Source organism: Cyprinus carpio, chromosome B5 (genome assembly GCF_018340385.1).
Source record: "Cyprinus carpio isolate SPL01 chromosome B5, ASM1834038v1, whole genome shotgun sequence".
NCBI lineage: Eukaryota > Metazoa > Chordata > Actinopteri > Cypriniformes > Cyprinidae > Cyprinus > Cyprinus carpio.
The window spans coordinates 27774992-27801408 of NC_056601.1; the positions used below are offsets into that span (position 1 = coordinate 27774992).

Genomic DNA, 26417 nt, shown 5'->3' on the forward strand with positions numbered 1-26417 from the left:
TGTGTCATTACTTTATATGCCCCTTCTGTGAATTGCCAGTTTCATTAAGCCAGCCCCTTTTACTGACAAATACGATGCTTGTGTCTAGTCACAACCTTGCCTCTAAGTAATGGGGTTATCATCACTGTATTTATTCTTCCTCGATTTATTCTTCAAAAGCCTTGTATGGTGTAGACACCACACCGCTGCACAGCCATCCTATATTGCAATGGTTCTCAAACCTCTCCATGAAGTACCCCCACTTCGGGTCTTGTGGTACCCCTGCACGTTCTGATGAGTTGAATCAGGTGTGATAACCCACTTCGGGTCTTGCAGTCTCCACTAATGAGCTGATGAGTTGAATCAGGTGTGATAATTGAGGGAGACATGCAAAATGTGCAGTGCAGGGGGTACTCCTGGACAGGTTTGAGAACCACTGCTATATTGCAACCCCTGAAACAGAGTCCAAGGAGATATTCACTTGTTGAATGTGTTTAAACCAGATACTGCCTCTTCTGAAAGCTAGGGTGTCCATGAATTTCTCTTCTGAAATATGCGAGAAAGACCACGTCTTCCACTATCCAGTGCAAAAGTTGATGCTTGGCGATTATTTTCCCCGTACTTGGCTTTGTTCAGTCAGACTCAGTTTCCATTCTCTGTAAAAACGATTCCTTCCAGGGAGCAGGTCCACACACTGTGCATGTGAGAGAGAGACCTGACTGTAGCCTGAGACTTGCTCACCATTGTTTATGCACAGCACTGTGGTGGCATCTAGTGGTGGAGCTGCAAGAGAGTTTGTGCACTGCACTGTGAATTTGCAAGCAGCCTGTGTTGGGACAGCTATTGAGTGACTCACCACTTCAAAGGGAGCAGTAGCTCTCTGCATGTTTTGCCAGTTTGTGGATTCTTTTGCTATGCAGTGTTATTTTGAGGATAAACACTGTGAAACTGTGGGCATTTAAAGTGCTTGCGACAGTTCGTGAGTGCACTATTTGTGTGCCATGTTTGGTTATTGCCCTGCAGAGGGAACCCAGCCAGCTACCCTCTTCTTTTTCCTCGCTCCTCTAGTGGGGAGAGTTCCTGGTTTGTCCCTCAGTGGTGCAGCAAGTAAACAAATCTTTGGATAGGATCCCACTCTGACTCAACAAGTATACATATGGCTTATTGCCACCTATACAACAGTTTGGCAGGGTGATGTGGGAGGGAGAGATTGTGTCTTTCTTGGTAGACAGAGCTGCTGCAGAGCCTCGTCATTCCTCTTATTCCTTATATTGCGTCAGCATTTGTATCAAAACTGTGCAGAAAATCCCCTCTGAGATCACTGGTACATCCAGGACTCTTCCTTTGTCTAATAGACTGAGATTAAGCAGCCACCTTTTCTCCTGTATGACCATGAGGCTCTGGCCTTTTTCTATGGTACAGCACATCTCTAAAGTCTGGGGAAGACATCTTTAACAACACCCACTAGTTCCACTACCTGATCCCACTGTGTCTTTTCTGGCAAGGCAGATTCGTTGTCCCAGATAATTGGTAAGTGGTGAGCAATAAAGTGGAGTTCAAGTCCCTGAAAGACAGTAAATGCATTGGAAAGCCCATTTAGTTAGGCTTGACTGCAAACTGTCTGCTTTTGATGGGAATGTAGAGCTTGTGGGGTCTGTACTCCTGAGTTGTTCATTAAAGGCCCTATTATTGGGTCATGGCCTTGGATGGGCGATTGCTTGTGAAAGGCCACCATTTTGGTAAAGCCTACCTCACATGGTAAAGAAGAAAATTCCAGACTACCACAGAAAAGGCTTGGTCACCCTTAGATTTTAGTTATGAGCAGAGTAAAGTATTGGTGAAGATGGTTAATATTGGGGCGCTAAACCTGACAGTGCCTTTCCCCGGTTAAAAGCCTTGCTTCATCATTATGGACCAGCTGCAAATATGATAATTTCGCTTGTGGGAGACCAGCATACAATATTGCACAGTGAATGAACATGGACAGAAGAGTGCTATGGCACTATATCAACACGGCCACAGAGATCTAGTGATGAGTACTAAATTATTATGTTGGAATAGAAATAATAACGTCTAAGAATAATAACATGTCAGTTCGGCCAGTTAGAGTTTACACATATCAATCATGGTGAGTCTAAGTCACAGTCTCATTTGTTAACTTAAAAAACTTTGTGTGGTCCAAAATATTAGTCCACAATATCCAGACTAAATCATTTACTCAGAAAAGATAAGAAGGCTCATGTTGACCAGGTGAAAAGGCAGCAGAAATTCCAATGAATTAGTCATCAGTATTGGACAAAGAGTTTAAAAATAGCTTCTTTCCATATGAGGTCATCAAATCAACAGCCTTAAAAAAATGAAAACAATGCAAAGTGCATCTTATGCATAAAGTTGTAGAACCCATGTCGAAGTCAGTTCCTGGAGGGCCACTGTCCCACTCCAACAAACTCCAACACACCTGCCTGAAAGTTTCTAGCACTGAAGACTTTTATTAGCTGGATCAGGTGTGTTTCATTAGGGTTGTAGCTAAACCAGAGATTAGGCTTGTTCGACTTCATGCGGCGCCGCAAAGATCGGCTGCCACCTGATAAAAACAATGCTGGTTAGAACATTTGTCCGACTTTGATCGGCGCTGCAGCCACCTTACGATCACATGTGCCATCAAAGTCCCACAAGAACAAAACAAGACCAGCCGCCTAGGTCAGGAGCTGCAGTTGCTCAAAATCGGCTGCAAGAGCCTAGATGACGGCACACTTTATTCTCATTGGTTAGATTCTGTGATGACAAGCACAACGTGTGTTGCGTGTTTATTCTAACAATTCAGTTCCAATAATGCTAAACAAATCTGTTTTTATTTAACAGTAAAAGCTTTTTTAGTGTAGTCACACTGTTATCTTGACTCATTTTTATCAAAAACACTGATAAAAGCATATATACCAACACTTTATTGGTATTAGCCTATATGTTTATGCTGAACTTTATTCTTGAACAGATGGCACTGTATTAAGCAGTAGCCTATATAAAAAGTGTTTCTGTTGCTCATAAAAACATTTCTGTGTATTTGACAAAGATAGCATTATAGACTTGACATCTCCACTTGTAATTCCGCCCGACTGCAAGCGGCAACTTTCGCCAGCCGTTGGCAGGCTAGCATAGTTCATCTTGAACAAGCCTATTGTCTTACTATTGGGAGATGAGAGGGTCTGTATTACTAATACACGTACTAGTACTACGTACTAATTACGTAGCTACGTAATAAGGTTGTGCGTAGCACCACGATGTGCACCCCTACCTGACGTGCACTTCTCCAAAAATCTAACAGCACGTCAATTCTACACGGACAGCAAGTGCTGTGATTGGTCTGGTACAATCCCTCCCTCCGTATGTGCTTGAGTTTTGTGTGTGTTTATGTGCACTTTAATATATATATATTTAATATCCCCTTCTTCTTTGGCTTCTGTCGTGGTACTGCAGGTTACACCAGCAACATGCTCGTGGACACTGCATACTAGCGGTTTGCATGTGTACTGCACATCGATGCGGACAACAACGCAGAAGTATAAATGAAAACTGATGGATAGCCTACGGCGTAAATGCTACGGCGTAGGTCCGACGCAGAAATCTAAATCAGCCTTCACTATTTGAGAAAACGTAAGGGTCAACTTGGATCACGTGTGCCTTGATAACCAATCACATTACAGCCTTGATGCCATAGAATTTTATTCAAACTTAAATGGGAAATGTCGTAAACTGAATCCCATCTGTCACAAAAAGTCTGTAACTTCTCTTATAAAATGACTTTTTTTTTTTTGTGGAAAACTATAAAATAGTTTCCTCAAAAAAAGCTGTTCATTCAGTGTAGTGAAGCCTCTCCTCCATTGACATCCATTAAAGAAAACGACCTCTGGTCTCCTTCCCTTCACCGCAGCATTAGCCATTATGCTGTTTTTGCTAAAGGTTGCAGTCTTGCCTTCCAGTGGCTTTGGCTAAACTCTGCAGGACAGTGGCCCTCCAGGAGTTGATTTAGACACCGCTGTTATCCACCTTTTTCCTTTTTCCTAAACAGTCATCCTAAGGTTAGCTACAAGTATTATGTAGAAAAATCTCAAAATAAATGTACATATGAGTAGACTCGCACCCTTTGTCAAAATCGAGGGGTCAAGGTTCTGAACATATAAACTTCCATAATACACTTGATGAAGTGGAATGCACTTCAAAATGGCGGTGGGGATTCCCCCGAGGGGAAGTGCTTAGGGACGTTTACACCTTTATACTCAGATTTGGTTTGATTAAAACAAACTAAAATTGCCCTGTTAGTGTGGTTCAAATGTGAAAGCTGCCATCCGCACCTTTGTGTGCAGTGTACACCAAACAAGCCCCACCATTTCTGGGGGGTCTCGGTCTACTTCCAGTTGAACTCTAGAATGAATGCAACACAGACCAGATGGCATGGTCACTATATTTTTATGCCTCTTGGTTTGGCATTAAAAATAATACTTCGCTAAGCAAATTGGGAATAAACATATTTTTGTCCGTACCAGAACCAAGAGAACCAAACTCCAAATGTAAACACCCTAAAACCAAAGTGGAACGCACTCATTGTTATGCAGGGGTGTGGAGTAACTCCTAGACACAAGCATCGATGAAGGTGAATAACAAGAATAGTTCACAAAACCCAAGTAAATTTAAAAGGGACGACCATGCTTTTTTGTGTGACGTCTTGGAATAGTGGGCAAAATTGTAGTTCTCTGTTTATTCAGTAGAGCATTAAACCTGTTCCCTTTCTTGATATGTCACATGCAGCCCAGCCTTCTTCCTCTCCTTCTCCTTCTCCTCTTGTGCACCTCCTCTCTGACCTTTGACCTCATACAGCCATCATGTTGACCTCTGGCCCTCATTTATCTCTCTGTCCTCAGACCAGTCGTGTGTTTTCTTCCACCCCACCCCCACCCCCCCAAGCCACTTTCCCCCCTCCAAAAAAGGAAAGTTGGTGCTCTGTTCTGTGATCAACCCCCTCCATCACCAGTTGTATGCTTAGCGCCCCCTACAGGAGGGAGGTGTTTCTGACTCACCTGTCTCCTTTTCTTTCTCTCTCTCTCTCTCTCTCTCTCTCTCTCTCTCTCTCTCTCTCTCTCTCTCACTCTGTCTCCTTTCACCCAAACAACCCTTTCTTGTCTTTCTGCTATGAGGCCTGTTTACATGCTCTTGTGGCACTTTATTGGATGTACCTCATACCATAATCTCTGCATGCAGGGTGCAAAAGTAACTTTCTGTCACATCTGCCAGTGGCTGGTAAAATAAATCTTTATGAAAATGTATGTTTCCCTTTTTTATTATAAATTAAATTAATTTCATTCAAATTTGTATGACCCTATATGACAATTTAACTATTTAGCCACTTTAGCTTTGGTGACTTGATGCAAGCATTATTTTATATATACTGTATGTGTTGCCACATTGAGAAAAAACTTAAATATACTACAACACGTGTTATGTTTGGCAGACTTACATGATGTATATAAGCAAAATTCAGATTATTAGATTTAAACCATTCAGTAACCAACCAGCTGGTCAGTGACTTTGTTCTATTTACACACCAAATCCAGTTTTACTCACAGTTGGCTCTTAGGTTAATTTTGGACCCTGTCTGCATGTCTCACAGGAGGGCATAAAGCATGAATGCTTCTCCATGGAGATTTCAATAAAACTTTAGCTTGAAGGGCTCTGAAACAGGACACAATGATTCACATGGTTCATGCATTACCATTTAGATAAGTGGAACAAAATAAAGTCACTCTTTTGGTAAAGATAACTTCACCTAACCTTAAAGAGTGCAGTTCAGAGAGTAATTATATTTTGTTATCACTAAAATGTCTTTATGGCATATGTTATCTTCCTTGTGTAATGCCCTTCAAATAAAATATCACTTTTTGGCATGATGCCCAACAATGGAACTTGCATGGCATGTTATGCATGAGGTCCTTGTTGGTGCTATTCAGTCTTTGATAGATGTTAAGCTCTTTGCCTGAGGAGCATAGAAATATGTTTGTTTCTTTGTTACCTTTCTTTTTAACCTTCTTGGTACAATCACTTATTTATATTCAATGTTGTCATTTTCTTCATGTATGTCTATTACCTGTGAATTCAGGGATCCTGTTAAACTCCCCACAATACGTTTTTAGTTTTTTTAAATACTTTTACAAATAAGTCTTTTTCTCTATTTGTTCACAATTATGCATTTTCTGTGTGATAGTGAATGTTATGTTTCTGTTTATGCATATCATGTTATGGATTGGCTTGTTTTTTTCTATTGTTTTTTATTTTGTGGCTACTTTATTGTCCTCACAAGTTTGTGATTGTGTCTTATTCATTTGTGTTTTTGTGAGTGTATTTTGTATGTCTATGTCTGTTTCCCATTCTTTGTCTGTCATAAAAGGCATTTAGCACAAAATGCACAAGAGCTAATGTAATACTGAAATATATGTACTCAAATGGATGCTGTCCTGTAGGGCTTTTGTACATAATACTGTAGCTGCATAACATACAAAATGTTTTCCGCAAATTAATTACTCATTAATCACTATACATCTCTATATATTTATTTTGGATTATTAAATAGATGTCTGTAACAGTGTTGTATTCCAACTAATATCCATTTATCCTTAAATGATTTTTTGGTAACTACAAATAAGGTCCCATAAATTAACATACGTTAATGCATTAACTAATATTAAGGAACAATGAGCAGTACATTTGTAACAGTAGCTCAGGTCCATTACAACTTTTGATTTTAATGATGCATGAGTAGGCCTATGTTAAAATGAAAATTATCTAAGATTAATAAATGCTTTAGAAGTAGTTTTAATTGTTAAGGCATGTTAACTAATGTAGTGAACTGATGTTAACAAATGGAACCATACTGTAAAGTGTTTTTAAAGATATTACACAGGCTTGAGGTCACATGATGGAGTTTATCCACCCTCTGAACTCCCATTCCAGGGCCATGTGGTTAATATATCTCTTTGGTGTGTGTAGTGTGCTCTGTATGAGAGGTCTTATCTGTACGGGGGTCGTAAACTGGGGAGAGGAAACAGACTAGTCAATAAGGTCCATTGTTTATGTCCGAGTAAGAATGTTATTTTGGACAATACACATAACTTTCTCTCTCTGACAATACACATCTTTCTCTTTAGAGTATAGTGTCACTTGAGTTTATTGATATTTCTCTCAATGAGTGTGTTTACACATCCAACAGAACACTTATAACCACCAAAATGAGCTTCTTATAAAAACAGACAATGAATAATAAAATAGTACTAAGATGCTTACATGACCTTACATATTGTTGGCTTAATATGAAAACACACTCATTGTCTACTACTTTAAAAAATATATATATATTTTAAGCCACAATGATTTTTATTGGTATCTATATTACTATCTTTATATTGGTATCCATATCTACAGGTATATTTTGTTTGTAAATTTATTGTCATTTAAAGGAGAAGTGTGTAATTTCTGTTGGTTTCAAATGGTTGAGTCATTTTTTTTGCGCAAACAAATAGAGCAGTGGAAATACACACTTCCCTTTTAAGTCTGGAGTCTATGTAATTTCCAGTTTGTTGGGAAGAATGTCTGAACTGAACTTGAGTTTCAGAGAATGTGTTTCCACACTTTACAACCATTTTTATGCACAAATCTCATAAACTACATGGTTATAACTTGTATCACAGTTACATGAATTGTAATGAGTTAATTTCAGCTGTATGTGTTTAGTACTGTTAACAGCTGTGTAAGACATTACACTTCTTCATGAGAATAATGGTTATTGATCTTTGCTGGTTGCTTGCATGCATGCTCATCTGATAGAAGCTAAAATGTCATGACTCAGAGAATGAGAGCATGGAAGATGAAGCATGTGTGTACAGGATGCTCTGCCCCAACTCCACAGTTCTGAAGGGGTGTCTTTTACTTCCTGGTTGGTGACAGTTTAAAGGTTCTCTTTAACCCCCCTTATCTCTTGTGACAAGAAGTGGGGCAGCGATAGTCTTTAAAAAAATTGCATACTTGGTGCTACCACTATTGCCTGTGCTCTTGCTGCTGGCCCAAAGCTACTGTAAGCAATGCTAGCCACCTTCCTTACTTCCTCCAGATATGCAGTGCAACGTTGTATGATGCTGCACCACTGCATTTGCTGTTAGCAGCAAATTTAATGTCTGCTAACTCAACTATGTGAAATATGTTCTCTGATTGGTTACCATGTACAAGATGCACTCAAGTGCCCATAGACAATTTCAGGACATATTTCATTGATATCTGTCAGGTACTTGGGACAAGAAATGGCTTACAGCAGCTTTAGCCGTCTCCAATCTTGCAGCTTGCTCTCCAATCTCCCTTCCCTAACCCCCTGGTCTGGAGCACATCCCTCCTGGGTTCACTTGTGTGGGAAGCTGGTTGGGGGGCGCAGTGGGGGGCCTGTATCAGTGTGCCTCTCTCTGTGTCACTCCAGGTTACGGACTGGTGGTACAGGAAGAACTAGTCTCACCGGCCTCCATGCAGTACAGTCTTCCTTCGCCACTGGGCAATGAGCCCTACTGGCAGGAAGTGTCAAGCATGGAGTGTGCACCCATTGCTACCACTGAAGAGGACACACTCATGGAGATGTCTGAGGTACAGGTTTGGCCCTCAGGCAATAGTCCTTCCATTGTGGCCGTGGAGGACTCCTCACTGGAGTGCAGCAATGCTGATGACTCAGAGGCGATACTGAACAGGAGCCTTGGCCACTCGAGGAGCGGGACTCCAGGTGCAAACGGACCAGTGGGACTTGCTGCTCAGGGAGGGTTAAGTGGTTCCATCGAGCTACTTGAGGATCAATCCATTGGGGCGGATTCAGATTACAGTGCTGCTGGGATGCTGTGTCTGAGCGAAGGGGTCAACATCAATGCTCTGGACAGAGGTCAGGGGTCGGAGAGGTTAGAAGGTGCTGTAGGTCAAGAAGTCAACATCATTAAAGATGATTCCAATGGAGGTTTGGGAGAAGGAGGAGGTGATGGCACAAACGTAGAAGATAGCATATCTCTCATTTCAGGGCAACAGCGAGTTTATGCTCAAATGAGTGAATCACCAGTGCTAAGAAGACGGGCAGATCCTGGTGATGACAGGTGAGTTGTCCATTAGACTCTAAATTACTTTGTTGACCAGTAGGGACTTTGCTATATATTCCTCAGGAAGTATCATCGGGTTATCATTCTCAACTCTTGATTTTAAAGACCCTTGCAGATGTTTTTAAGGGCCCACCAGGAATATGTTTCATCCTTCTATGTGTAATTTACATGCTACTAGCGTCACCAAATGGAATTGCAAAAAACTGCACTGCTGCAAAACAGGATTTCTAAATTCTCTCCACGCAATGATAGTTCAGTCCCAGACCTACTATTGTGTCGGGCTGGTCGAGATACTCAAACAAACAGTGCAATGATTTAATAGTCCCACAGAGTTTTATCTTTCTCTTCTGGGAAAATGGGCTGAAAATATTAATGACTTGTGATCTCCCACTATAAAAAGTATCAGCCTCTAGAATGAGAACAGCCCCTCATCCTAAATTATAAATAGACTTTGGTCAGGGTAGTGATATATTTAATTTTTGACAGGAATGAAAACCATGCTGTGAGGGATAGAAGTACAGATTGCTAAATGGATTGTTCTGTTATTTAACAACATACCAGTAACAAAAACTCCATAAAACAGTTTTGAAAGTAGGTCTATACCAGGAATGTCTAATTCTGCTCCTGGAGGGAACGTTCCTGCAGAATTTAGTTCTAACACACCTGCCTGGACGTTTCTAGTGATCCTGAAGAGCTTGATGAGCTGGTTCAGGTTTGTTAAATTGGGGCTGGAGCTAAACTCAGCTGGAAGTTGGCCCTGCAGGAGCAGGATTGACCACTACTTTTATATCAATTGCCTCTAACTAGCAATATCAAGTAGTTCTTTGGTTTGTCTACAGGTGGGTAGTGCTCATCTGTTTCCAAATTTAAATTGGTTGCAAATGAAATGACTGAAAATGTTTATGCCACTCATTGTGTTTGTCTAAGGTACAAACCATCAAGTGTGGTTTTATGCTTTTGGTTAAACAAAAGGCTTTCGGCTATGTAATGAAAAGCTTGAGCCCACTGAAACATTGCACCTCAACTTCCTATTGCAATAGGACAGGGGTGTCTAATCCTGCTCCTGGAGGGCCACTGTCCTGCAGAGTTTAGCTCCAACCAGCCACAACACTCTTGCCTGGAAGTTTCTAGTGCAGTGGTTATTAATCCTAGTCCTGGGGACCCACTGCTCTGCACATTTTGTATATTTCCCTTATCTGACAATCGCAGCTGATTTCATGGAAATTTCACGTAATGAGCTGGTGATCTGAATCGGTGTTAAATAACGGAGACATACAAAATGTGCAGAGCAGTGGGTTTCCAGAACCAGGATTGAAAACCACTGTTCTAGTGAGTCTGAAGACCTTGATTAGCTGTTTAATTAGAGTTGGACCTAAATTCTGCAGGTCAATGGCCTTCCAGAAACAGGTTTAGATTACCATAGTTTTACTTTAACCCTAATTATACACACCTAAACCTGTTAATCAATGGCTCCAGGATTACTAGAAACTTCCAGGTAGGTGTTTTGGATCAGCTTGGAGCTAAACTCTGATAGTGGCCCCCCATGAGCAGGACTGGACACCCCTGCAATAGGAAGTACATCAACACTGGAAGACAACTGCATTCATCAAACCTTTTCATGGAGTCTTTATATGAGTGATTTATTTAATAACTTCTTTTCACTGACTGACTGTGATTCTTTGGAACAGAGTAAGATTACTTCCACTCATTGTGATTACTGCCAACTACATTGTCATTTCCTTTTTCTAATTTTCTGTCTCATTTCTCAGGTTAAGTGGTGGGTCCTTCCTATCTTATCTACAGGATCAGGGGGCTCCTGGTTGGCACTCAGCCCCAGAACAAACCCAGAACAGAGTGGGATCTCTACAGTGCTCTCTTCCTAGACAGGCAATGGAGTCTATGATGTCATCAGTACGAGCCACAGTGGACTGTGATTCTAAGCAGTCTTGCCTAGCCCAGGACGCCTTAATTGAACCAGTGCGGGACATAGGGCATTCTGAGATCATCCACGGGCATTATCAGGGAACTCAACCTTTTGAGAAAGGACTAGGCTTCCCGCACAGAGCAGCTAACATTCGGGGTTGGGAGGACATGCATCTAAGAGTACAGGTAAGAGTTGGGAAGGAACTTGATTCAGATTCATTTTATCTGATTTATTTTGTGTTTTAAGATATCATGGACATTTTTTGTCATATTGATTATTTGTTTTTGCCTTGATCTGCAATGATATGATGGATAAGATGAGGTTGACTTAAAATCACAAACAATTCTGCCGCAGGTAGGATTAGGTTATTGCACTTCTTTCCGATTTCTTTGGTATTCTGTGACACTGACTGTCATACAACTCTGACAGCAATTCAATGACCTCAAGGCTATAATGAAAATGGTTATCAAGGCAGATGTTATCCAAGTTGATGTTTACAATTTCTCCAGTGGGAGAGCCATGGAGGTTGATATCTCCCCATAATTTATTGCAAATCTGTTCTTAACAAAGCATTTTCAAACCTAAAAGTACTTTTTAATGACATAACGTGGTATTCCAACCAACATTTTCATCTTTCCGAATCATACTTTATAACACCTTTGTAGTGAAGCCGTTGTTTGTATGATTTGGTTGTTTACTATTAAAAAATATTGCATAGTGTACTTCAGGAGAATTATTTACTAGCCTACATCAGTCATTTTAATATTCTGTGACTAGATTTGAAAAACAATGCACATGTATGCATCATTGGGCTAGTGGAAGAAATGGGGAAAATTAAGGAAAAAAAAATTACAAGTAAATGAATTAAAACAATGAATAATGACGTTAAGAACAATCACCAGCAAGCCCAAAATGCCATCTGTGACAGACCATATTACAAGTGACTCTAATAAACAAGCCCAAAGTGGCTTATAATAAGTGGACATGGATAATTAGCTTTGAAAAATATTGAGAAACTCAAGTATGCACAATTAAACCTACACCTCACACAATTTTTTTTTTTTTTTCTGTATGATTTATAAGCTTGGTGTTTCATTGTGGGGACATACAAAATCAAAAATGACTGGTATTACAATCCTTGTGAGGACATAACATAGGGAATACCAGGTGTACACACACACACACACACACACACAGTACAGCCAGCCCCTAGAAGGACGCAACCCATTGGTTTCTAAAAATAGATCTTGTCTCCTTCTGTCATCCAAAGGGCTGCTCCTGCTGCACTGGCTAGTGGGGGGAGGAACGTTATATATGGATTTGAAAAGCATGGACAGTAAGGTCATAAACTACAATGGTTTCTCAAAGATACATGGTGAAACATTTATAAGGAATATTTCAGTTAAAGTCAAGTTATTTGAATACCTGACAGCTGAATTTGGTATTTGGTATTCATTTGCTGAATACCATAGAATGAAAAAATCCATTGCCAGAAATGCACTTACAATGTACACTACTGTTCAATACTTTAGAGTCAGTAACTTTTTTTTTTCATTTAATGTGTCACTGCCGAATAATACTTTTATTCAGCACTCACATTAACTTGATTAAAATTAACAGTAAAGACATTTATAATGTTACAAAAGACTACTATTTCAAATAAATGCCGTTCTTTTGTACTTTCTATCCATCAAAAGATCCTGACAAAATTAATCAGTTTCCAAAAAACATGAACCAGTACAACTGTTTTCAACAATATTACTGTTTTTACAGTATTTTTCATCAAAAATGCTGTTTTGACGATCATAAAAGACTTCTTTCAAAAAATAAAAATAAAATCTTAATGTCCCCAAACTTTTCAACAGTAGCGCACATCTAATAAATAAAGGTCTTTGTTTTTAATAATTAACATAAAACATTCTGATGAAAGGTTCTATTGAGTCTGTACTAGTTGATGCAAATGTCTGCTTAGTTTAACGGTGTAATACTACATGTAAACCAAAGGAGGCACCTGGTGTGAAAATGCTGTTGTTTAAATGTTTGCAGCTGTTCGTTCACAACAAGAGAGTTGTCCTCACATTGTGGGTATTTAAAGCATACAGATCACATGTGCAATCAGACACTAGACAGAAGGGAGATGTTTTTGGAAGGTTGAGAGAGATAGGGCGAGAGAGAGGGAGTGCAGTCAAAAAAGGAAACTAAACCCAACCACATTCCCAACACAGCTGAATGTGGAAATGACAGAGGAAGGAATAGGCTCAGATTAAGAATTGCCTGCTTTCTTTAAATGAAAGCTGTGGATAGAGTGGAAGACGGAAACTAGGGGAAGATAACATCCTTCCCCCAAATCTCTGGACCTCATCTCGCTGTTGGAGTGTGTTTCTGAGTGCTTGTGAGACAGCAACTGCCACACTATGTGGGCACTGGTGACAGAGCTGCTGTTCAGCTTCGTGCTGTTGGCCTTCATGGTCATCAGCTGCCAAAACGTATTGCATATCGCTAGCAGTTCTGTCCGATCAGTGCTGGCCTACATTCACACTCATCTGGATCGTGAGTTGGGTGAGAATGAAGGTGTGGCTGATGAAGAGGAAAACGTCACCACTAGAGTTGTGCGCCGCAGAGTTATACTGAAGGTACAGACGATTGTTTTTGAAATATAATCTGGGATATTTCTTAACGACAGTGCCATAAAAGAGAAATATCAGAGACTTCAGCTGTAGTCTAGGGGACCACAGTGATACTTGGGTGGTTAGTTTCAGTTTCATTTGACCTCGTTCGAGTGCACTCCTGCAAACCAGCATGAAATGCCAGTGGCCTGTAAAACCAGTAGTACAATGAACAACTATAATTGGTCTGGTGTGAGTAAAATATGAGATTGTTCTTATGGAACATTAGGATGAATATTAACACAGCCACTGGATGTTACCAGCTCTGAATTTGAGGTGAATCTAGTCATTGACACATGTTGCATTCCTGCATTCCTCATACACATTCTTATGCTTTTTTACATCAACTGTTTTATAAATTAGGGTTGGTTTTATACAATATCTAAGTGATTGCCAACCTTTCCTGTTTGCTGACCTCCTGAAGGACACACTTTTAAAGGGGACATGACATGCTTTTTAAATATGTGTCTTGAGGTTCACTTGTAATTTTGTAAGTTTTTCTTGTGTTTTTATCTTGTGGAGTATTGTCTCCTTTAAAACCTGTCTATAAAGGTCTGAAACTTTTGTTATGTTTTTAAAATGCAATAGCCTCTTATATGTCAAAATATTACTCATGTCAAAGCCACTTTTGATAATTTCAGTACTTGTGTAAAAGTACAGTTACCCTGACAAAATATTACCTCTTTAAAATTTTAATTTAACTTTAGTAAAAGTACAAAAGTACTTGATTTTATGTGTACTTAAGAATTAAAAGTAAAAAAAATACTGATTGATGAACAATGTTAATTTATTTAGCATTTTTTGGGAAATTATAATGAGGAGGATTAGTGGAAGAAGACACATAAGTATTGATCAGCAAATTTGCAATAAATAAATAATAAATAAATTTTACTACCAAAACATACAGTCAAAATATTAAACTTTAATATATTATAATATCTAATTAAGTTACTGATAATTCAAGTGTGCAAACAAGTGAAAATTAATGTGTGGTGACAATACAAAAACAGATATAACATGGTGCAAAATATGTTAACAGTTTAGGAAGAATGTTATTGATTTATATCGCCAACATCTGCAATCATATCAGTTTTGCAAAAATGAATCATTCATGGCAATTTGCGAACCTGTTCAGTGGGTTCATTGAAAAGAATCAGTTCGTTCATGAATTGGACATCATTATCATTATCTGGGAGTGGGTGTCTGTTTCCTCAATTTGACCTAACAAGGAAAGATATATTTCTATCACCCTGCATCACAAATTCACATTACCAGCTGGAGACACTGGTAAACAGAGATGTATCCTACTCATGATAGATACATAAGCCTTTGCATCAAAGTCTTAGCTTTTGCATGAACGCGTATCATTTTGACCTCTGGTCCCCATTTATGACTATAGACAGGACGATTGCAAGCATGTCAAATCAGAGGAAAGTTCAAATTGGAACTTTTTCAAGTTGCTGTTGTCATATCTCACCTAGGGTGATGAGGCAGATGATCTTCCAGGAGAGCAAGTGAGCGAGGAGCAATTTACAGATGAGCATGGCAACATCGTCACCAAAAAGGTCAGCAGTCTCATCCTGCTTTTTTCATTTACCACTCATTAGCATGTGAAATCCATTTCAAATGCATCTCAACAATCATTTTGTTAAACTGTGCAAATGGTTAGGTTTGTTGCTCTGTTTCAAAGCCTTATGAGCTGCCTAGGTAGACAGCAATTCAAATGATGTAGCAGCTGTGCCAGAAAGTAGGCTACCTCGTTTAGACCAAATTCTAAGGAAGCATCTCACGTATCATTCTCAGAGAAGACAATCCCAGAATACATTATGACAAATGTAAAAATGTGAAAGAAGTCCACCCAGGATGGCACAGAGAGAAACTAGTAATTGACAAAAAGTATACAAGTCCAATAATGAGCAAATAAATTGCTGAGTTTTTAATTCGACATACAGTACAGGCCCTTTAAATTTCAGAAAACTGGTTAAGGATGCTTCTTCTTCACTGTTTCTAATACAACCGCTGAAGGAGTGACTGTAAATGTGACATCTTTCTCACCTCACACAACATTAACAATCATTTATATTTAGCTAATATTTCTTTGAGTAGTTAGTAGCCATTTCCATTCACCGTTTCCATGTAAACTTCTTACCCAACAATGATGACTTCTGCTTCTAAGAACCCTAAAAAAGAGAAAGGGGTCTATGTTCTTATATTTCTTTGAGGAGTGAACTTTACAAATAAAAAAAGTTAAATTTCTTATTATGCCCAGTAATTGTGTCTACTATGTATTTTCCTATAAGAAAGATTGGGCATATATATATGTGTGTGTGTGTGTGTGTGTGTGTGTGTGTGTGCGTGTGTGTGTGTGTGTGTTTGTGTGTTTGTGTGTGTGTGTGTGTGTGTGTTTGTGTTTGTATGTGTGTGTGTGTGTGTGTGTGTATGTTGAGTGAAAGAGATAATGTCTATGTAAAGCAACCTAAATGTGTCAAATATGGGGTTAGGATTGTGTCTGTGAAGATAGTAGACAGCAAGGCAGCTCACTAAATTTTGAAACGGTTCATAAAGTCAACATGACGTAAAGATTAAACAGAGTAATTTCATGATAATTGACAAGGATATGCACTATTATGTTGAGATGCTCTTGAAACGTTCAGCATATCCAGAGTTGATGGTTTGAGCAATTTTTCTTTAAGTGCAACTTTAAAGTACATGTTTCCTTTCTGTCAAACATCCTAAGACATTACTTTTGCATGTTTCTTACACTGTTTGCCGTCTCTTCATTTCCTCTCCTTCATTGCTTTTCATGCACCTTCTGCTCATCCACCAATTCTCAATGATCTCACCCATCCGTGACGTAGATTGTGAGGAAGGTGGTCCGGAGAGGAAAAGGGGAGGAAGGGGGTCAGGAGCTCATCATTGAAGGGCTGCCGCAGGATATCAGTGAGGCAGATGCTGATGGAGAACAGTTCATGAGCTATGCCGTCTTGGGCCGTGACAGCAAGGTGGGCTTTTGAGTTCGCTGGGCTGACAGAGTGTGGTTTAAAGGAGAATAAGCAAACTGCTAGATGCTTGAAGGCTTAAACCGGGAAACACCAAAGTTTTGTCTCTCTTTTCTTCTCATTTTTTCTTTCTTTTCTTTCTTTCTTTCTTTCTTTTTTTTTTTTTTTTTTTTGCATTGTAGATCTTATAGAAGATGCAGCCTATAAATGCAGCATGAAGATAATGTATCTGCAAGAATGCTCTATGAATCCTTTAAAGGAAACATTTTACCTTTAAGAAATGCAACAAGAGTTCTTCAGCTTATTGAGGAAAAGCACATTTGAATGGAAAAAAATAGTATGTTCCAAGGTCCTGAAAGTGTTGGGAGGACAAAATATGCTCTGGATGATGTGAGAAACTAGTAAGCCTGTATACAGTAGATACACTTTAGTTTAAACTTTAGACACATTAATAAAATTGTCCTTAATATTAGAATTTTTAGACTTCATTATAATTGTCCTTTATATTATTAATATAAAAATAAAATTAAAAAAGTGATGGCTTAGTATCACTTTAGGTCACTCCAGTCAGATCTGAATTGGTTATGAAGAATTGATAATCATATCATTGGATTATAGTGCTTAATTTCACCCCAGTGCATCATTATTCTTTCTTTTGGGCACTTTTTTCATTTCCTGAATTTATTTCCGTTCCAAAAAAAGAGGAATCAGTCAGAACCAGGATTAATGATGCTCAGTGTTATTTGGAGAAAAAATAACATTAAACGTTGCATTTCACTGGCCTAATGTGGTATCATTTAATTGGACTAAATATAATATGCTATATTCTACCATGCTACTCTACTCATACTACTTTTTCTGCAGTATGTACTGTGCACATTATGCAAACATCTATGTGCTTGGAATACTGACCTATTACATCTTCCCTCATTTGCAGTATACAGAAGTATCCATTTCCAAAAACCATCAACCCATATTTAACATGTTTTTCTTTACTCATTATTTAATCTGACTGACAAATGATGAGACATTTGCAGAATTCATTTATTTTTACCTGTGTTGCATATTACTGTGTAAAGCATACTGCATACTGTTACACATACTATTTTTAAAATACACTGGAAAAAATGGTAACCTAAATGTGGTAACATCTAAAATAGCCAGTTTTATTCAAGTCAGATATATTCTGTAACATCACTAAAGCAACGTATGTACATTTTAAAGCAGTAATTATTGCAAGTTACCACTTTTTACAGTGTAGTAAGCACTATGCACTGTATATATTGTGTGTTGTAGATCTTGTAGAGGAAATTACATCACCAGGTTGGTTCATTTGTGATTCCTCTTTATGGGCGTCCCAGTTAACCCTCATTGATAAACTCATTTGATGTTCATTATCATTCATTTCTCTATGGTTGATGTCACGTTTCGCTGTATACGCTCAACTTGAATTAAACATCTCTTTGCCCAGACTGTGCCCGTCCTTCTGTGTTGGCATTTTCTGATGCTATTTGCTTTTCTCTCTCTCTCCTGTTCTTTTTATTCTCTCCTATTTATTTTCCCCTGAACCGTGTCTCTCTTCCATCACCTTCTCCATGCTATCTTCTTGTTTTGTGTGTTATTGCACGATCTGCTTATTGAACTTGATCTCTTTTCCATTAACACATCACCTAATTGTTTCACTTTGCCCTCACCATCTGTTCCGTTACTCCTTGTTTCTACTCATTCACACTCCCGTCCCTTCACTTCTCTGTCCTCCCCTGGATGCTGCTCTCCGCTGCTCCTCTCCTCTCCCGCCCCACCTGCTCTCCGTCGTAGCCGGATGTTGTGAATGTGAAGAGGGGAGGTGCTCAAATAGTCAAATGTGTGAGTCTGCGGAGAGTAAAGCAGTGAGTCTGACTCACTCCTCCCTGCAGGTACAGGACATTGCTGCACTTTGTGCTAATGTAATCCTGCTAACCAACGGGATTCAATCAGATTTCAAGAAATCATATTTTTCCAGCTCAGGCCTTAAGTAGACACTATTAGTCATCAACAAATATGGGTTTCTCAGTGTAAGATTCTTAAACTATTACTCTTAATCCTGAATATGCAGTTTGAGCCTTCCTAAGTAGCAACAGTTATTTATCATTACGAAGTCTAATCCTAAAGTACTACACTACTGTTCAAATGTTTGTGGGTTTTAAGATGTTTCAATGTCTTTGAAACATTAAACTTAAGCTCACCAAAGCTGCATTTGATTGATAAACACATTAAAACAGTAATCTTGTGAAATTTAAAATATTAAATGGAATTTATTTTCTATTTGAATATATTTTAAAATGTAATTTATTCCTGTGATGTTAAAGCTGAATTTTCAGTATCATCACTCCGGTTTTCAGTGTCACGTGATGCTTAAGAAATCATTCTAATATGCTGATTTGCTGCTTAAGAAACATTATTATCAATGTTGAAAACAGTTCATTTTTTTTTTTGGAAGCTATGATGCATTTTTTTTACAGCAATTATTTGAAAATAATTATTTTGTAACATTATAAATGTCACTCTTAATCAAATTAATGCATATTTTCTGAATTAAAAAAACTTTTGAATTTGAATAGTTGAAAATATGGAATCCATAAACTTCTAAACAGATAAAGATATACTTTAGACAACTATATAAATTATTTTAGTATAAGTCATTATAATTATTTATATAAAATATTATAATTTCATTGAATGAAGAATTTTGGTAGATTGCAAGGTTTGATGAATTTGACTAATAAATTGACTAATGCACTGATATAAAAGAATATTTGAAACAATTTTAATAAATTATTTGACTACATTCTGTCTTGTTAATAATATCAATAGTAAGTCATGGGGACATAATGCACTGTTCCTGAGAATGAACCAGGTATTTTAGTTTAAGGTTGTTTGAATTTAGAAAACATATAAAACTAAACAAAATATATAAAAACCAAACATAATATAAAACAACACATCAAAATTTAAAAAATAAAAAACAACTTACAAAAAATATAATGAGTCAAATAATAGAAGACGTTGTGTTCCAGAAATACACTGATAACTTTTTTAATTACAGCTAGTAAGTGTGTTTGAATTAAACAGTGTCTCTGATAGTTTATTGGACAATGAAAGCAATGGGGGTCTATAAATCAGCTGATGGAGCAAGACTATAGTAAAAGCTAAATTTTAAAATAAAAGTGAACTATTCAAACATAGTTACATCTACTAATGTTGTATAATGTGTGCTCTCAGTTATGCTATTGAGTGTTGAACTCTATTAAAAACCCATGTATCACCTCACTGCATTAATTCCTAAACTCCTCTGACATCTTATCCATTTCCAACTAATATATGAAAGTGTCCAGTTAGCATTTGTCTGCCCTCCCTCCCTTTTAGCTACAAAATAACTCTTGATTATGTATTTTACCTATGGTCAAAAAAATATATAAAGGAATGTATACAGGATCCTATTCCCGTCCTCTCATGATTTGGAATCCTAATGGGATCGAATAAGAATCCTCTATGAATCACACTAAAATTGAAATTACAGAAATTTGGATTCTTGTTTGATGTTGTGTAATGTTTATGAAAATCATACTGGTTTTGGAATAATGTCTTACTACAATCTTGAAAATAAGTGTTCCAAAATGGGTTTTCACAGCAATGCCATTAAAAAATTTCTGGTTCCTCAAAAAACCTTTCAGTGAACAGTTGTTAAAAGAACTAGTTTCTTTCATAGTGAAGAATATTTTAATCATCTAAAGAACCTTTTTCTACTACGGACCTGCCATGGATGTTCATGGAACCACTGATACCAATAAAGAACCTTAAGAAGAATAACAGTACAGAAAACAAACATTTTTCCTAAGTTTCTAAAGAATAATTTTGATGTTCTGCTGAGATATTTTATCCTATTGTAGATTTTCTAAAGATCCTGTACACATTTCTTCAAGTTTTGTTAACTGGTATTTGGTGTCATTCAGACCTGTTTAAAAGCATGCTGTATTTTTTCTTATATGAAGGTAAACAGGAAGGTCATTAACGGCAACTATCTGGTTGAACTACCAGCTATAGTAGATCTGGTCTTGACCTGGTAAATCAAGCTGGTAAAAGCTGGTAGACCAACTTGGACCAGCTACCATGCTGCAAAACATAGACCATGTCAACCTGCTATTTTGGTCTGAATGTCATGATTCTTGTAAGATCGCAGATGTATTGTAACCTTCCTTTCTATTTTTCCAACCTAGGACTTGACATCTACACCCAAACCATCCTTCACTGACACATGATGGGCGTCAAATAAAGAAGAAAACTGAATTAGAGCACGGGTGATCTACGAAAAGAGATTTTCTGACTTTTTGTAACAAGCAAAACAAACACTAGTGGCTAGAGGCATGATTTCCTATAAAATGAAACCAAACAATGAAAAAAAGCAAGCATTTGAGAAGTGCTTCCTGTAATCTCAATATCAGCATGTGAAAGTGCTGTCGCATGGCCTGCCTTTACATACAGCACTGACTGCAAGCAATTTTGAGGTAAGAAAATGCTATCGTACCGCAAGGGCTGTAAAATGGTATGGGGAAGGACTTTTGCCAACTGGATGCATACACTTAACATCGTGGTATGGGGGCACATGGGACATGAAAGCTAGTTTTAGTCTTCCAAGCGGGTCCAGAACATACTACTACCAAAAAGGTTGCCCACAAGGAGGAGTTTGACCCTCTTGTACTGGTATTATACATAATATGCACTCAGATATGATGTGAATGTACTCTCCGTGTGCGTGTGTTCTTTTCCACAGCCAAAAAAAAAAAAAAAAAAAAAGACAACAACCTATGCGATGATTATGCTGCTGTCTCAATACTTGCTCCTGAATTCTTGTTCAGTCCAATAGTACGTGTCTTGTGTATTGCAAAAGTATAATTGTGTAGCAAATGAGCTTTGAAGTCCTGTACAATCTGTACATATAAAATGTTTTCAGTGGGATACAGTACTTTGGACATATTTTAAAATCACTGTGTGGCTCTATATGTACACGTTTGCAGCACTGCAGCAAGATTTTTGAGAGTTTTGGTTCCAAAACGCTTATAATCCAAAATTGTTAAATTGAGAAAAAAGGCATTTTCTTCCCAAAAAGACTGTTTTCATGAAAACTGTTATTTTCTGTTTCAAACTGTAATATATCATTGAGTTTGTAATAACATAAAAAAAAAAATCATAAACATTTATTAAACAAAGGACATTTTTTTTTTCTCCAAAATGCAATTATCCATAACCTTTTTCCCCAAAATGCTACAAATCCATTTCATCAACAAAAACTAACTTTTGTATGAAATTGAGCAAAGACATAACCAATAAATACAGTAGAGAGTGTCGAAGTTTTTACAAGATCGTCAGCTGTCAGTTTGTCGGCATGTCAAAAGTTTTTGATTCACTGTGAGAACAAGCAATCGCCGGTATTTTGCCACCGCTGAGTTTCTGACTCTCTTTCTGACTTGCCCTTTCGTGGTTGTCTTTTGACGGCTTCCGCTCTTTTCCCACAGAGGACGCCACTGGCTGCTCAATAAGATCAAAGTTATTTAGTAGCCTATATAAAAACATTAAAAGTCTGAGGCGAGTGTATACCGGCGTTACGACAGGGTGCCGCCCATGACAGATTTGCGTCATGGAATGGTGCGCGGTGATTGGTCGAAATAACTGTAGGGGGGAGAAAAAACAGGATTGGCGTTTTGTCTTGTTTGAGAAAAAAGGGAAGAAAAAACAGGGCATATCGCTTTTGTTAACCTGATTATCGAACTTTGAAAAGGAGTCAGCAGCTTGTTTTGGCGGTCGGTAATTCGTTTTTTTCAAAATTGGCGTTTTTCGCGTTATACACGTTGCAGCACTGCAGCAAGATTTGTTGTTTCGTTCTATATAAACCTCTGTGTATACAGAGGGCTTATACGCGGTATTTAACATTTGCATTATTCAATTTGTATGTAAAAATCCATCATATCCCTAACCTTTCATTGAAGTAAAATTAGTCGTAAAAATGTAGATAAAGCATTAAAATTATTATTCACAATTAAACTTCTTTTTTTTTTTGTATGTAATAATTCAGCATATCCATTATTAATTAATTAAAACCTAAAAAGTTATACTGCAAAGATTTTTGGGAACACTTTACAATAATATTCCATTTGTTAATAATAATTAGTTAACATAAACTAATGAAACCTACTTCTAAAGCATTTATTAATCTATGTTAATTTCAATTAACTAATACTTTATTAAAATCAAAGTTGTATCTTTCTATAATATTAAACAGATTTGAGTTCACAATGAATAGGATTTTTATTAATGTTATTAAAGATGAATACTGTAACAAATTATTCAGTGTCAGTTAATGTGTTATTAACGTTAACTAATAGGAGCTTGCTGTAAAATGTTACCAGATGTTTTATTGATAACTTCACATTACTAAAAACAGGCCTACATGTTACACTTGTCTAGAAGACATTAGAGGAGAATGAAACCAGTTCTATATATTCAAATTGAATGGCATTAAACTCACTAACTTTGGGAGCCCAAAAATCAACATTGTTTTTCCTAGACATGTCAGAATTATTGCCATCCCTGCAGTTATCACCCTTCCAGTAATTTCTATTCAGTTTTCTCTTTTCTGAGGCCAGTATGTCCAGTTTTGAGAGTCTTCCTCAGGATCCTTAGTCCTTTCTATTCTCTTACATAATATTAAATCCCTTATGTTCCATATCCATTTGTAACTTAATCTTTTATGTATATATATTGTCAACAGCATAAGCATACTGTACACACATAGACAACTGAAGTATACTTTAGACTTTACTCTACAGATTTGCAGTGGAATCTGAATTAGTGACCAAGTGCATCTGTCATGTTTCCCGGGGCCCACATATTGCCTTTGTGTCACCTCTAAAAACCTTTTAAGTTTTTGTTTTTGCTCCCCATACTAAATAAGGCTAATATTTTAATGTGTTTGCCTTATCTTTAGCCTATATAACTCATGAGCTCCTAATGTTCTAGATAACTTGGCAATTAGATTGCTTGGTTTGTGAAATTTGCTAAACATATTGGCTAAATATTTTTTACTACTTCTACTAATAATAATAATAACAGTAATATTTTAACTTTACTGAAAGGTTAGATTTTTTTCTCATCTTTTCAGCATAACAGACAGCATTTGTTAACAGTATGTTTTTTGTTTGTTTGTTTGTTTTTTAATACAGATGATGCTAATACTCATGGTGTGCACTATATATTGTTTTTAAGGGGAAAAAAAACAATCTGTATTGGTTCTCATTTTTGATGCCAGACATTTTCACTGATATGATTAGATGTGTAATCATTTTTAGGCACTCCACACATGCTTGACAAAAAGGTGTAAACACTCCAGACACATTCTTTGCCTCTCTTAAACTTGATGAAGACACGTAGCCACTGAGCACTGTGATCAGACTGTTCACTGTCCCACAACAGAACAGAGCTGACTTGCACACACACACATGCACAAAGTATATATAATGTGGATTATCTGAATCTGCGCTTAGGTTATTCTTTTCCAGCATTTCAACCACTCATATCTTTCTTCCGGTGGTTTTTAGAAACAACAGCCAGTCCAGTTGTAGAGCTGTAGTTGTATGCACCTCTCGTCATTATATTATATTATGCAAACAGTGATCACTGCAGCACTGGCTGGCATCTCTACTGACACTATACTATCCAAAATACAGACTTCAACCTGAAAGTATCCAGTGAATTTAAAGGATGACAAAATAATCTTAAAAACCTCAAATCAAGCATCTCATATGGGAATAAAATTCAGATTCTGATATAAGAGCATAATACCAAATATAGGCCATTTATTGTAGCATTTTATGTTATACCGTAGCATTGTTATTTAAATCTGCATTGTCTGAGGTTATTGTGCACCCCATTCAAATCACATGAACAACACTAAATCTACGTTTTCAAGCATCACTTTTAACATTTTTAATGTTGTTCATTAAATCATTTAAAATAAGGATGCACATTAATAATAAATACATAAACAATAAATGCATGTCTTCCATTAAAATGTATTATTTTATATTATATTATTGTTTTTTAATCATCAATTTTACAGATGCAATATTAAAAGATTTTTATTAAGCTTGGATATAAAATTCAACAAGCTCTTTATTCATATCCTTCATGTGCTTTTGTTTTTTTTATTTTTTGTGTGTGTGTGTGTTTGTGTGTGTGTTTTTTTTTTTTTTTTTTGTCTGTTTTTTTGTTTGTTTTTTCAAGTTTCAGGTATTTTTCATTTCTGTGGTTTGAGGTTTCCAGCACTTAAGGTTGAATTTCTAGGGAAAAATAAATGCAGCCACTCTGCTGGCATGAGATGGGTCCTCCCTCGAGTCCCTCCCTGAGCAAAAGTTGAACCGCACAGATCACAGTGGCTGCGTAAAGTATTTGGGCCGGTCCATTCCAGTATGGCAGCAAAGTAGTTGCAATTGTTTGATGTCTAAGAAATAGCTTAAACCAACCTCTTGCAAAAATGTGAACTGTTGCAAAATGACAGAATATTTATACTCCTATTTACTACAGAATGATTTGAAATCAATATAAACGCAATAGCATATTACTTATCAGAAAGGAATGCAAAATGCACACTTGCACAGAAAAGATGTTTTTAATACATCTTTTAATACGTATATATAATTATATTTAATTAGAATGCTTTGCACTTGCAAATGGGAATTTATGATCTGCTATTTGGGAACTTGGGAATACTTTAATATCATGGATGTACTTATAGCGTCTTAGAAAACAAGACTTCAGGGGGGTGCCTGTGGGAATATAGAAGCATTGTGCTTCTTTAAAGTTTCTTTCATTTTATTTATGTATTTATTTTTATTGCTACTATAGGTCTTTGAATCAGACAAGATTTTAAATGTCTATATAAATATATAGAAATATTCAACCCTGTACACCAGCTGAAAATACATTTACAGAATTAATAAAGAAATAAAAACTCACTTATTTTTGTGGTCACCCTTTTTTTTTACTTACTGTTCTCTTGAAGTTGCAATATTTTGCATTAAAAGAATAGTTCACCCAAAAATAAAAAAATTCTTAAATTTTACTCATCCTCAGGCCATCTAAGATGTAGATGAGTTTGTTTCTTCATGTGAACAGATTTGAGGAAATGTAGCATTGCATTAATTGCTTACCAGTGGATACTCTGCAGTGAATGGGTGCCCTTAGAATGAGGCAGCTTTATGGGTGCCGTTAGAATACGGCAGCTTTATTGCACACCAACCTCACAGACACAGACCACCCAACTCTAATAATTACATCTAAATACAATGTGATGATCCCGACACCTCTACATAACACCCGCCCTTCAAATACTTTTCCTTCTTGGCACCATTTAGTACACATTCTCACAGCTCCCATTCTGGTGGAGTGGATCTGTAGGCTGACAAATCCATCATTATATTAACAATAAACTCTCACTTCTGGTCAAAATACCAGTCCATAATCCATAATAACACTTGCTCCAGTGAAAAAGTCCAAGTTGTCATCTCACGTGTCTATATCTGTGTATATTTCTTTCCTGATTCAGATTAAATTACTTTTTCCATTGGAGAAAGCAATGTTATGGATAGAGGAT

General features: G+C 37.3%; 1 protein-coding gene across 5 annotated transcripts in view; it reads left to right on the forward strand.

Moving 5' to 3' along the window:
• Positions 1-21597, forward strand: part of LOC109111025 (ankyrin-1-like) — a 30594-nt gene extending 8997 nt beyond the window's left edge. Inside the window, exons 1-7 of one of the 5 annotated variants that reach the window (XM_042725132.1) lie at positions 8777-8951; positions 9068-9140; positions 10913-11252; positions 15215-15298; positions 16592-16735; positions 18551-18648; positions 20989-21597. In XM_042725132.1, coding sequence (XP_042581066.1) covers positions 8921-8951; positions 9068-9140; positions 10913-11252; positions 15215-15298; positions 16592-16735; positions 18551-18625 — 747 coding nt within the window. In that variant the 5' untranslated portion in view covers positions 8777-8920 and the 3' untranslated portion in view covers positions 18626-18648; positions 20989-21597. Of the gene's footprint in view, positions 1-8488; positions 9141-10912; positions 11253-12598; positions 13701-15214; positions 15299-16591; positions 16736-16914; positions 18205-18550; positions 18649-20988 lie in introns of those variants that run through there. The other 4 variants (XM_042725131.1, XM_019123988.2, XM_019123989.2 and 1 more) reach the window with 4 other exon arrangements.
• Positions 21598-26417: the final 4820 nt, after the last annotated feature.